Source organism: Buteo buteo, chromosome 20, assembly GCF_964188355.1.
Source record: "Buteo buteo chromosome 20, bButBut1.hap1.1, whole genome shotgun sequence".
In the NCBI taxonomy this organism is placed as follows: Eukaryota; Metazoa; Chordata; class Aves; order Accipitriformes; family Accipitridae; genus Buteo; species Buteo buteo.
This window is the reverse complement of record NC_134190.1, coordinates 2,145,198-2,157,290: the sequence shown is the minus strand read 5'-3', so window position 1 is coordinate 2,157,290 and position 12,093 is coordinate 2,145,198. Positions and strand designations below refer to the sequence as shown.

The following is a 12,093-nucleotide window of genomic DNA, read 5'->3' as shown; positions in this document are numbered from 1 at the left end:
AGTATAAGTATGTAGTTTTTGAATTCTCAATTGTTCAAGCAATCTGCAGTGCCAAAGTGTAGTCTTGAAATGTTATCAGACATCTGAACTTGTATAACTTCAGAAAATACAGAACTTCACAAAAAATTACTGTTCAATGGTATCCAAGATGCAAAACTGCATTTGTGAATACGTTTGCTTTCCTGATGTATGCATAAACAACTTGATTGTTGCAGCATTTTTTGCAGTGGATAGCATTAACAATTATAGGAGTTCCTCTAAAAGTGTAAGGTTCAATGACCTTTCTTTGTTTTTTTCAATTAAATAAGATCAACTGCATTGCATATACAATAGTGACATACCCTTTCATTCTGTGTTTACCTGTATTATTCTACATCAGGTTGTTAAAATGAATTTTATTGGAAAAATCTTTCATTAGTTTGTTTCTCAGAATGTGCTTAGCATCAGTATTGAAAAAATGTACTTTAATTGCCGTCTTTCTCATAGATAAATTGTGACCTGCAGCAGAGCAATTCACCAACTGATGCATGGCAGCATTTTGCCCTGTTTCAGTTCTTGAACGTAATTAAGTTCTCTACAGAAGTTGCTACCAAGTTCTGGGGTCATCTTTGTTAGGAGTTGCCAAATCTGGTAACTTCATAGAACCTAATAGGTGCACGTGCACACAGTGTGCACCTAATCTTGTTCCCTTCTGTGGCTGGTCAGGGTGAAAGCCTGGTAGCGGAAAATATATGCATATATATACGGAGAGTATGGATCCCTCCAGCAGCTAACATTGGACACTCAGTATATCCCGTGGGTGACTCCTGTTCTGCCCCCTTGTCTCACGTGCTGACAGACTTAACAGACACAGAAGCGCACATGTATCCCTCCAGTAGCTGGTCCAGACCTATGGCCTGACCTGCATCTGACTCTCAGACCCCCGGTCTTTCAGGTACTTGGCTTGGACCTTCTGGTTCCTCACGAAGCCAACACTCAGACTCCCTGGTGTCTGCAGGTACCCAGTCTAAACCCATGGCCTCTCCAGCACCTGGCTCCTAAGCCTCTCATTCTACTCCCCACTTCTAGCCCTCCCTCTAAACATCCTAGAGTAAGTCTTGCACAATCCCAATGTTCTCCTTCCTTGCACCTCATGTTGAGTCCCATGTTACTGCAGAGAGTAACACCCCTTCCTTCCCCACTCCTGCAGTGTGTAGGGGGATCTGGGGAGAGACTCTGCCGTTGACCCATCTAGTAAGTCCCACGCCTGGACAAGGGGCTGTTTTTCCTCCTGTGGTAGCTCTGGGATTAGCTGAGTCAGGGTGCTCCATTAGGTTATTGGGGTTCCTCTACCTGTCATTATTCCTGCCCTCGCTTTTTGCTTAAGGAAGATAGTTTTTAATCCCATAACTAAACAATTTATATTTCAAGAATAGTAGTCCTATTCTGCATCTTTTTAAGGCATGTTTATTCCAGGAAGTTGCTCCTCACTCTTTTCTCTTTCACTGGTTGCCTGTGATTTACTTTTCTGCATTTTTATATGTATGCAAACAGTATTCCTGCAAATAAGATAGTAGTTCTTTTTACTTGTCATACTACTATAATGCTAACAAATATAGTCAAGTATATAATAGTCTAACAATATTTTTTGTGCCTTATAGCATTTAGCAGAGTCCTTGCTGCATGTTATTCTCAATAAACTCAAGGCTCAGAAGAATGCCACAAATTACAATTTCAATCAGGCTTTATGTCGAGTCTATACAGGAATTTGTCGACAGTTGGGAGATTTGGAAAGAGCCCGCATTTTCTGCTATAGCCTACTTAAAGAAGGTATAGTACGGCTTAGTGGTCTTGTATCTTAAATATGGCATGTGTCTTTACTTGTAGTGTACCAGAATGATTATGTTTGTAAAAACAAACAAACAAAAATCCTGTGAAAGGGACATTTTCCTTAGAAATTTTTTGTATAGTGCAGAAGTACAGACTGTTCTAGAAGAAATTTCCCTTCTCACAGTTCCTCCGCATCTGTGTCTCAGTTTGGTGATGACCTGGGCTCTTAGTAGTCTCATTTTTCCAAAGAAATATTTTATTTAGGATCCTCTGTGCTTTCATTTTTGCCCCACCATCTCCAAAATGATAATGGGGAATTTCGTAGTTTTTGCTCATCAGTATTTTCTTATTTTAACTGAGTAAGCACTGATTGATAAAGCAAGTGTGATTTAAAAACATTTATTGGCTTGAAATAGTGTCAGGAGTTGAACAATACCTTGATCAAGAACCAGTGCATTTGTACAAAATGTCCTTCTTAAAGTTTTATTACTTCCTATTAGCCAAAGTCTCGCTTGGTTGAGAGGTTTTTAAGTTTTTGGTTCCCTTCCCCTCCCTCCCCTTCCTTTTGTTCCTGGTAACAAAGGTAATATATACATACTATCACTGTACTAAATTAAGAGTTTGTCTTGGTTCTGGAAGGACTTAACTTAGTTTGAAAATACCGAACCATCCAGGGCTCAAAACAGTATACTGGTATCTGTATTTCAAATTAAAATAAAATTTGAGAGCACTGGGGAGCAAAATGCTACAATTTTTCATTGCTTCAGTTAGTGGTTATCTTCTATATAACATCTCTGTCTTTTTCTCTTTTTTTTATCTTAGTAAGGATTTTGATTTTATTTTGTTCTTAATTATCTTCTTTTTGTTGGGTTGGGATATTTTTTATTGGTTTTTTTTGCTTGGGTTCTTTTTGGAATTCCTGTTTCATCCCCTGTTTTTCTGTCCTTCATGCAGTTCATCATAACTCTCCTTTCACTTTTTTCATGTTAATAGTTTTAATACTGCACCATGTCAGAAACTATTACTTGTCAGATATCTTTTCTTAGTCTAAACTAGCAATTAAGCCTTTTGTTTTGCAGTACATTGGTGCTTTGTCTTTTTGGGGGCTCTTGCAAATATTAAGCATTCCCATTTTTTTCCTTTCTCTTTCTGTGTAAAATCCAAACTTCAGTAGCTAAATGCAGGTTTTTGTTGAATGATTTTCTATTCTATACTTTCAATTGCATGAATTCCTGTTGTGGTTGTTCTGTGGTTTTATTGTTATCTTTTGAGTGTGAACAGGTGTAAACACATATTAAGCATTGTTTGTTGTTTTTTAAAATTTGTTTATTTTTATTTGATTACAATACATTCATTTTAGGGTTTTCTCTTTCATGTAGTTTCACATATTTATTCCCACCAGAATTATGGGAACACAAGTGTGAGCTATGTGCCAGCCGCACAATTGCCAAATTGACTATAAACAGTCAGTACTACTTCATTAGACTGGCATAATCTGTTTTCTTGACTTCTTGTCCATCCTTTTTTGTTCTGTTCTCCTTTCAGGTATTCTGCCTTAAATGACTATAAGTTCAATGTTACCTTTCTTTGGTTATTTTTCTTTTTACCCCTCTTCTGTTCCCCTCCTTTATTCTTTTTTTCTTTTCTCCTGTTGATGCCCCTTTAACTCGTACTCATCACTGAGTGAGTCTTTTAAATGTTCCAAATTCATGGGCAGGCAATTCAAGTTGCAGCATGTAGATAATTCTAGTTTAGCAACAGTCCTTGTTCTGACAAAAAGAAGTTCATTCTTCATTCATGTGATGAGGGGCTTCAGAGTAGAGAAGGTCCATCCAAGACACTGGGTGGAACTCTATAAATTCTTTATGCTCAGTGAATCCACTAAAGCTTCTTGATTTGATGTATTTTCATATGCTCTCTAGTTCTTAAGATGTTTCTAAAAATGTAGGAGTCATGCCGAAGTGAAGAGGGAAGACACATTTAGCTTTTCAGTTTTCATTGGTTTTTTATAGCTTTTTATAGTGACAATAGTGTTTCAGGCATATGTGTTGCAGTATTGCATTTCATGCATGACAGTAATAGCTGCTTCTTGCTCATTCCAATGTGCTTTTTATTGCTTGCAGTCTACACGCTCATGTTTTATCTTAGTATTTTGCCTTGACGATCTCTGCTTTGGTGTTCAGAAGGGTCTATTAACTTCCCTTTGATGGCCTGGAAGTCTGTCCTCTCTTACTTGTGTAGTTCTGGATATATAGTTGTCAGATGCTTGCTCTGAATTAATTTAATGAATGAGGTTTCTTCAACTATATCAGTAGCACACTTTTTGTGTTTATGGAAGTATAAATTTTGACATGCATCATTCATATGTGCTCACTTATAACTTGTATAATGTATAATTTCCCTGACAGAGTCTGGGAAAACTGCTGAGCAATATCAGATTTCATGTTTGAATTGCATGAAAGTTCTTTGCAGAGGTTTTGGTGTTGTTTTTTTCATGTGAATTTCATAGGTGTATGTGTGCAAGGTGTTAGCAAGTACTGTGGATTTGTACTGAAGACCCTATTTTCACATTATTATGCATCTCAGGATTATTTTTTTTTCTTTTGGACTAGCTCTAGTTTGATCCAGTGATCACAGTGCTCATTTGTGACTGGAGTGTATTAGGTAGGCTTCTGGAGTGCATCTTCCAGTTTAATTTCATCCTAAAAGAATCCAGTTTCAATGCTCCAAGACCATTCTCCTTAGTGAACTAAAGTGTGGTAAGAAGAATGAAGGCAGACTAACCCCAAAATGTTAAAGGAACGGTCCTTTTGCACTGTTGTTACACAGCGAAGTCCAGGGAAGCCTCTTCCTCCCTCCCCTGCTCCCCCTTTAAAAAAAAGAGTGAAATTACAATGGGGAAGGTGGCTTAAGGAGGGGGGGATTTTATTTTTTTCTGGGTCTTTTTTTCTTAATCTGGGGACTGAGATGTGCTAATATGACTCCCCTTCCCTGGGCTGCAGTTGTTACGTGACTTCTATGCTTTCTTTCCTAGTTATCTTGCTTTTATTACTAGCTTTTAATGCCCGAGTATATATTTTTCTGGTTTTAAATGTAAAAAACTTACTTTGTTCTCTCTTTTCTTCCTTAGACTTTCCAGACTCAGAAAAATTGATTTTATTTATCATAAATGTGTGGTCTGACATATTTGTCTTCCAAGGTGCAATTAACAAAGCTATGCAATTAGTTGTCAGGCAGAGTGCAAGCAACGAGATGCTGGCCTGTTTTAGTGCTTATCTCAACTGGGAACAGGTATGGTCTGCTTTCATTGTCAGGATCAGCTTTTGTCTGCATTGGTCGCTTTGCTGGCTCAATCAAATCAAGCAGCTTACTTCTGATGGAGGGTGTGAAGACACCCTGTGAATCTGCCCTGAAGTCTGTGCAATTGCACAGCTAATGCTGCTTCTGGCCGCCTTCCTGTGGTTGTCTAGACCGTACTAGAACACAACACGTTTCTTGTTTTCCCTATTAAATACTAATCCCTCTGTGAAACATTAAAAGTGAATATTGTTTTCAAACTCTGGCTGGACTGTTCTTGAACTAGAGAGTTCTGTCCCTCTGTGGAACTGTGACTGATGTTCTTTGAGGTGGTGTTTTTGTTTTGTTTTGTTGGGGTTTTTTAATATGTACTGGGCTTGTCTGTCTTTCATAGTTCTCTGTGTAATAGGTAATTATTTATCACAGTTGATTTCAAGATGAGCCTATCTCTTTTTACTCACGATCTTTCTGTGAGGTAGGCTGTAAATATCCATTTATCACCAAAAAAATATCAGCCAATTACTTTCATAAGCAGTTAGCATGATCAGTACAAAACGGCAGTGATGGCAGAAGGATGACCAATGTTAAGGACCTAAGGACTTTTGAGATTTGACTTCAAGTCTTCGAGCCCTTGGGCAAGTCCTTTAATTTCTGTCAGTTGTCAGCAGGCACATATTACCATCCTGAAAGGGATGTTGCAAAGAGAAAGAATTGGGACATGCTTGATATCAGTAGGAGCAAATTTATATCACACAGATGGAAAGTCAGAGGTACTTGCTTCTGGAGAAGGAGTTTGTGTAACAGGCTTGTGTGTTTGCTTGAAGGCTAGAGCCCCGGTAGTTTTGAAAACCCCATATTGATGCCAGGCTTGCTTGGTGGAAGTGCTCTAGTTCTCTAAATATCAAGTGAACAAAATAATCTTGATTCATAGCTCACCTATTCCCTATCCTAACATGCTATTCCACGACTGCCTTGGGGACTGTAGCTTGGCTTACTGCTGTCAGCATAGCCTTTAGGTGTTGTACCCACTGGAAAAAGCATGATTTTTTTATATTTTTAAGGTCTGAAACCAGCTCTGAATTTAATATGGTACCACTGGAATTACAGCCCCTCTAAACCTCCTGATTTAGTACAGGTTTACAGTGGAGTGAGTTAAGAGGGCATGGATTTGTATATGTTTCTTTTTTGATACAATCATGGTTCTGATGTAGCATTAAGCTCTGGTATTCAGGATTATGCTGTACTGTAATCCCTGTTTAGCAAAGAATTTGTATTCTCCATTCTATTAGGTCACAGGTTTCAGTCTTATGCCAATAGAGTACATAAGTAGGCCTCAGTAAATGTTCCTGGAAGTATTAATTCTGTGCACTTGCACTACCTACTTTCTTTATGGATCTTTATGAAATATGAGACCTGCTGCAACAGGGGACAAGGACCTCAGGAATTTCTGTATTGATGATAGGAGGTGACATCATCCTATCTGTAAGATGTGTTTTACTTAGGTGGAAATACAGGGCAAAGTGTCAAGTGGATTGTTGTTGACAGTCTGTTACAATTTTATGAGAATATTATTCTACTTATGAAAGTAAAGCTCATATAGAATGGGTATTTAGTTCTTGGTCAAAGTATGCCATTTTAGTGACTTGCACCATTGCAGAAATTGCCAATGATATGAGCTTTTGTACCGAGAAGATATGCTGAGCACCCACCGTGTTTATGTGATAAGCCTAGACTTTTTTCTTAATATTTCAGATATTCAAAGGATGTTTGTTTTTAAATTTCCTTGCTTGCCCTAGCTATTTAATTAGCAGAATTGTTTCATGTGACATGTTTTCAGTTATTGCTACCTCAACTATTGAAAGTACTTGCTTGGAAATTAGCCCCTAATGAACAATAAAGAGTAACAAATTTCAGCATCAGAAAATCATCTAAAAAGAAACCAAACAAAAAAAACCCCAAACTTACAAAGTGAGCAGTACTAGTCTAATCTTCTTGCATTGGAAAACACTCTTCTGACCTTAAAGCTTCATTGAGAGAACCAAAAATCCCCAAATTGTAGGAGGAGAGAAGAGAGTGGGTGTAGGGTTTGTGGGTTTTGTTGTGGGTGGGGTTTTTTTTTCCAAACTCTCCTTTTAGTAAAAGCATTAAAAAAAAAATACTGACTCCTTGAAGATTTTAGTTTATATACTCTTTTTGTTTGTGTGAAGTCAAAGCCAAAGTTGAATTTATGGTGTAAGATGCTGTGGATAGTCAGAATCAAATATATGTAAAGAGTTTGGTTCTGGGTTGATAACTTTTCATGCATTAAGATAATCACCTTCTAAAATTCCAGAGTTCCTCTTTAGATGCTGGTATTATGGTCTCAAACCTGCTTTTAGAAATGCAGTCATGTCCAAAAGTAGAATTTCAACTGAGTGAGCATTATGGAGAAGATCTGAGTGAAGATGCTTGGCAGTACATATTTGCTGTTGATCTACTCTGCTCTCGCCTGAAGTGGGACTGGACACACGACAATGTTATAAGGTATTGTGGCAAACAGTTCTTTCAAATGTTTTCCTGTGTGGTTTTTTTGTGGTTCATTTTGGTGTTGGGGTTTTTTTTCCAAGTTTTTGACTTTATGATTTCCTTTTAACATAATAAAACATTGCATAGATACTTAGAAATGAGGGTGTTTTAACCTGATGAGACCTAGACTGCTGTGTTTGTGTGCCTTATTGATTACTCATTCTATCTTAAAATGAGGAAGTGTGGGATTTTATGGTACTGGTCCAAGAAATTAACCCTGTTTGAACCATTCTAATAAAAAATTGCTTTTAAAATAGCTATATGTGGACAGTTGTGAAGATTTTGAGATGGATTGTTTGTCAACAAAGCAAAATGATTGATTGTCTTTCTCTGAACTTAACTGTTGAATTCCCCTCCCCCCCATCACTAGAACATGAGGGTGGAACTTTTGATGTGTAAATAGCACTCCTTCAGTGCTGAAAGTGAAATGTAACCATACTCTCATTAGCACAGTACCCTGATTTCAGTCTGATTTTGATTCTAAAATCATTGTAATACTTAGATTCAGTGTCTTAAATTTTCTTTGAACCCTATAATCCAGTGCATGGAGTGCTACCATACTTGGTTTGGAAGACCTCATTTTGATACCTACACTGATCTGACAGCCTCTATTTTCTATGTAGAGGTTACATAACCTAGTAGAATCTCAAAAAATATGGTATTTGTTTAACTATGACATAATGTAATCATTGAGTATAAAGTAAATGCAAATAACTTAAAACCATCATCAAGTCTTCTATAAAAGTTCCATGCTTTCAAATAGTAAAGTTATTTTTAGTGAAATACTTTTAAAATGAATAGAAATTAGCTTCAGTGAAAGGTATGTCATTTTAAGTAAAGCCATACAGAGTTGAGTGTGTGGAGTTGTGCTGATAACAGGTAGCTAGGTCTATTAGCATAATTTTAAGGACAAAAAAAGTCTTATCTCGGGTCCCTTCAGGTTTAAAAACAAGCATCAAATCCTACTTGTAACATGCAAACTGAATTTTTCAGCCATATAAAGAGCTTGCATAACATCTCAGCATGGCATTTGCAAGTAACGCGATTTCACATACATCTGTGAAGTCAGTGGAGTGAGTTCTTGACTTTAGGTAGAGATGCACAATGTTGCAGGGAAATGAATGGAACATGAACAGGAATATTATTCTAAACAGGAATGATTCCTCCAGAAAGTTAGCTTTGATTGTTTGGGTTTAAAACCTTCTTTACATTACTCAGACTTGTGGATGCTTGGAATATTATGAGTTTCCCTAGAAGGTGAATTAAAGATGGAAGTGGAGCTATGGAAATACATGGTAAACAGAAGAACCATTTGCATTCAGTATTGTATAAATATTGTACCACCCCTTCATGCAGTATCAGTGTTTTAAATTCGTTTTGTCTTTCACAGCAAAGTGCTTTGGCCTTCTATGGATAAATGGGTAAAGAAGAGAAAGGGGCATGAAACTGCTCAGTCCATTCCAGATAGTGTTATAGCATTGACACTTAGGCTAATAGGTAAGTAATCTAAATTCTTGGCTGAACTTCCGCTTTGTCTAAGTATGTCCTTTGAAAGTGTCAACCTGCCTGGAAAGTGAATTGAAGTATTTTTGCAGGTTTTTTGGGTTTTTTTTTTTCCACTTTCTTCAAAAATTTTCACCTTAAAAGCCAAACTTTTACAATCCTATGCAGATATTTTCTGTTTGTCAGCCTGTGGAAAGCATGTACGTAAGTTCTGAGAGATGTTAACTCCGATTTCACAATAACAAATACCAACATGTTTTATGTATTTAAAATTAAATCATCTGTAGCTACATAGGCTTTATAGTAAAGTGTATAAAATAACATTTTATACGCAACATAATACCTCTTTCTGCAATTTTAGGTTAGATTCATTTATTTGGGATCTAGATGGCCTCTAAGTTAAATAGATAAACTTTGGGTTTCAATTGATATTTTCAGTGTGTAGGCTGTATAATATTGTTTGTTAAACAGAAATTGTATTCCTTGAGAGTTTTACACTTACAGATTGTAAACCTGCGGGAGTTTGGATCAATCTGATGAAAAATTTCTTGGGGTCTTTAGTCACAAAAGGAATAGGACAACTGTTGTTCCCAAGACAACATGGTAACAAGAATGACTCATTTTTGTAATTGAAATTTGCATTTTCTGTTGGTACTTCAACAGACAATCAGTAAGTCTAAAAATTAGGAAGTTGACTGTCTGAATGTCAGATACAGAATAATTTTTTTTTCTTTCAGGTCGATTGGGCCAAATAGGTTTGAAGGAAGGATATCTTGCTGCAGTGAAGAATATTAGTTCTGTAATAGGACTGTTTGTACAGCATGCAAAAGAGGAAGGTAATGCTTATTTAGAGGAACTTTAACATCTGCAATGTGAAGTTTTGCCAATGTAAACAGAACACACACAAATTGAGACACACATGCCAAAACACAAGCCTGTTTGTGCAGTTTTATGTTAGTGCATAACAGGACAAGTTTTCACTTTCAGTCCCTTTCTCTTCTGAAGTTAATGAAGCATGTGTATTACTTTCTGTTTGAGACAGAACAATTCTGAGATAGTTTCAGCCACCTTGGAATTACACTGCTTCATGTAACAGCATACCAGCTGCCTCGGAGAACTTAAAAGGGTGATGTTAACTTGAGCAGTAATAGCTAATTTGTTACCTGAGCAGCAAGATTGCTGTATTGGGAGGGGGCTGCAAGACAGTCCAAATTACTGACTGAGACAAAGCTGGGCAATTAGGGCAGCAGAGATCTGTATTGCTAAGTTATTCTGGATGTCAAGTATCTTTTGCAGTGAGACTGCAAAGTGCATTGGTTGATGTTAGGGAGCTGTTTTGAACCACTTGTATAGCTTCTCTTCCTTGCAATCTCAAGTTCTTCCAAGTAGGTGGTGTATGTCTGTGTCTGTTTCAGACTCTGTCTAAACCTGACTGTTTTCATAAAAGTCTGATCACCCTTAACTGGAGTAAAATCACTCGATGCTCAAATCTTTTATGCCCTTTGAATACTGAAAACCTGCTGAATTCAATAAAGTGCGAAGTGCTAGTATAAAATGAGATGTTACGGAATTTGTGTGCAGGTTGTCATCTTGCTACTTTCTGGCTTTAGGCATCCCAATTGTTCCTGTGTTTTAATTCCAATTCTTGAACTAATAGTTTCTTCAGATTCAGGTTTCCCCCAAAACATTATTGCATATCAAAGTTTCTATAAGGTGATTTGTGTTAACTTTTTGCAGGTGTTCCCTGGGGCGTGCAGCTGGCAGCCATATATTCACTCTGTGACTTGGGTTCAAGCAATCCGGAAGGTATTGTTGAGGCCATCCATGCTTGGAGAGCAACAGTTCTTAACAACATCCCTTTTGCTGTCACAAGTGGCATAGCTGAAATCACTTCTCTGTGTAAAATGGAGCTAAACTAAAGTCTAAGGAAGTGGACTGATCTAAAGGAAGAAGTGCCTTATTTTACTAAGCCGTAGTTGGTTCCAGTTAAAAACAATACAAAGTGGTGTGTCCTCTTTTATTTAATTTTTTTTTAACAGAATGCCTGATCACACAAAGCAAGCTCAAGTATTTTATTTGGCTTTTTGGTTTGATGGAAGAGTTTTTAAAAATAAATAAAAAGACTTGCTTTTTCTAATAACTGGTCAGTGATCTGAAAACCAGTGCATCTGACTCTGCGATATTTCTGGTTTGATGTCAATAAAAATCAGTAATACTTTCCATTATTTTACTTCCATGAATGTGGAGCATGGGCTGACTGACACAACAGAAGATTGAGCCTGGCTGAAAACCTGGCTCTATTATTTTGTACTATATTTATAAAGTAACTGTTCAGATAGCAGAACTTTGCTCAGATTCTGCTTTATTTTGCTTGAGTAGTCTCATAAACTTAATTTAAAATACTTGTGTAAGACAGGTAGGAACTGACTTTTTGTGTAACAATCATGTATAGAGTAACAGAGATATTAAATCTCTGAACTTGTATATATGGTATATTCTGATAATGTGTCTCACATTTGATATTGTTCCACTTGGGGAATTTTGTGTATGTAAATAGAAAATTGGTTCAACAAAAGTTCACGTTTTTAATGATAGCTTCACTACACTCTGTGTTTTTGTATCTTTCATAATAAAAGAAGCAAACACCATTGTGTTCTTGTTGGTCTTTTTAAATAACACAGAATAAACTGTTGTTTCTAGCTTATATAAATACTACTTTGGGGGGCAGGAGAAAATTACCTATGAGGTCATTTCACTAAATGAACTTCCCATAACACTGTAGTTCTGGCCACTGGAACGAGGGTGTATTGCATCTCTCCAGAATTTTCCGGTATGCACTGGGGGCTGGGGAGGTAGTTTTAAAAATCCATTGAAAACTTCTATTTTTACCCCCTGATTATAACCACATGAAGGGGTGAG

The 12,093-nt window shown here is 37.0% G+C and overlaps 1 protein-coding gene across 11 annotated transcripts in view; it reads left to right on the top strand.

The window, feature by feature from the left end:
- Positions 1 to 11,822, top strand: part of ICE1 (interactor of little elongation complex ELL subunit 1) — a 35,341-nt gene extending 23,519 nt beyond the window's left edge. For 2 of the 11 annotated variants that reach the window (XM_075052357.1, XM_075052362.1), the window contains 7 exons: positions 935 to 1,090; positions 1,641 to 1,809; positions 4,940 to 5,100; positions 7,439 to 7,629; positions 9,062 to 9,168; positions 9,912 to 10,010; positions 10,912 to 11,822. In XM_075052357.1, the coding sequence (XP_074908458.1) occupies positions 935 to 1,090; positions 1,641 to 1,809; positions 4,940 to 5,100; positions 7,439 to 7,629; positions 9,062 to 9,168; positions 9,912 to 10,010; positions 10,912 to 11,093 (1,065 nt within the window). In that variant the 3' untranslated portion in view covers positions 11,094 to 11,822. Of the gene's footprint in view, positions 1 to 934; positions 1,091 to 1,640; positions 1,810 to 4,421; positions 5,101 to 7,438; positions 7,630 to 9,061; positions 9,169 to 9,911; positions 10,011 to 10,911 lie in introns of those variants that run through there. The other 9 variants (XM_075052358.1, XM_075052360.1, XM_075052361.1 and 6 more) reach the window with 9 other exon arrangements.
- Positions 11,823 to 12,093: the final 271 nt, after the last annotated feature.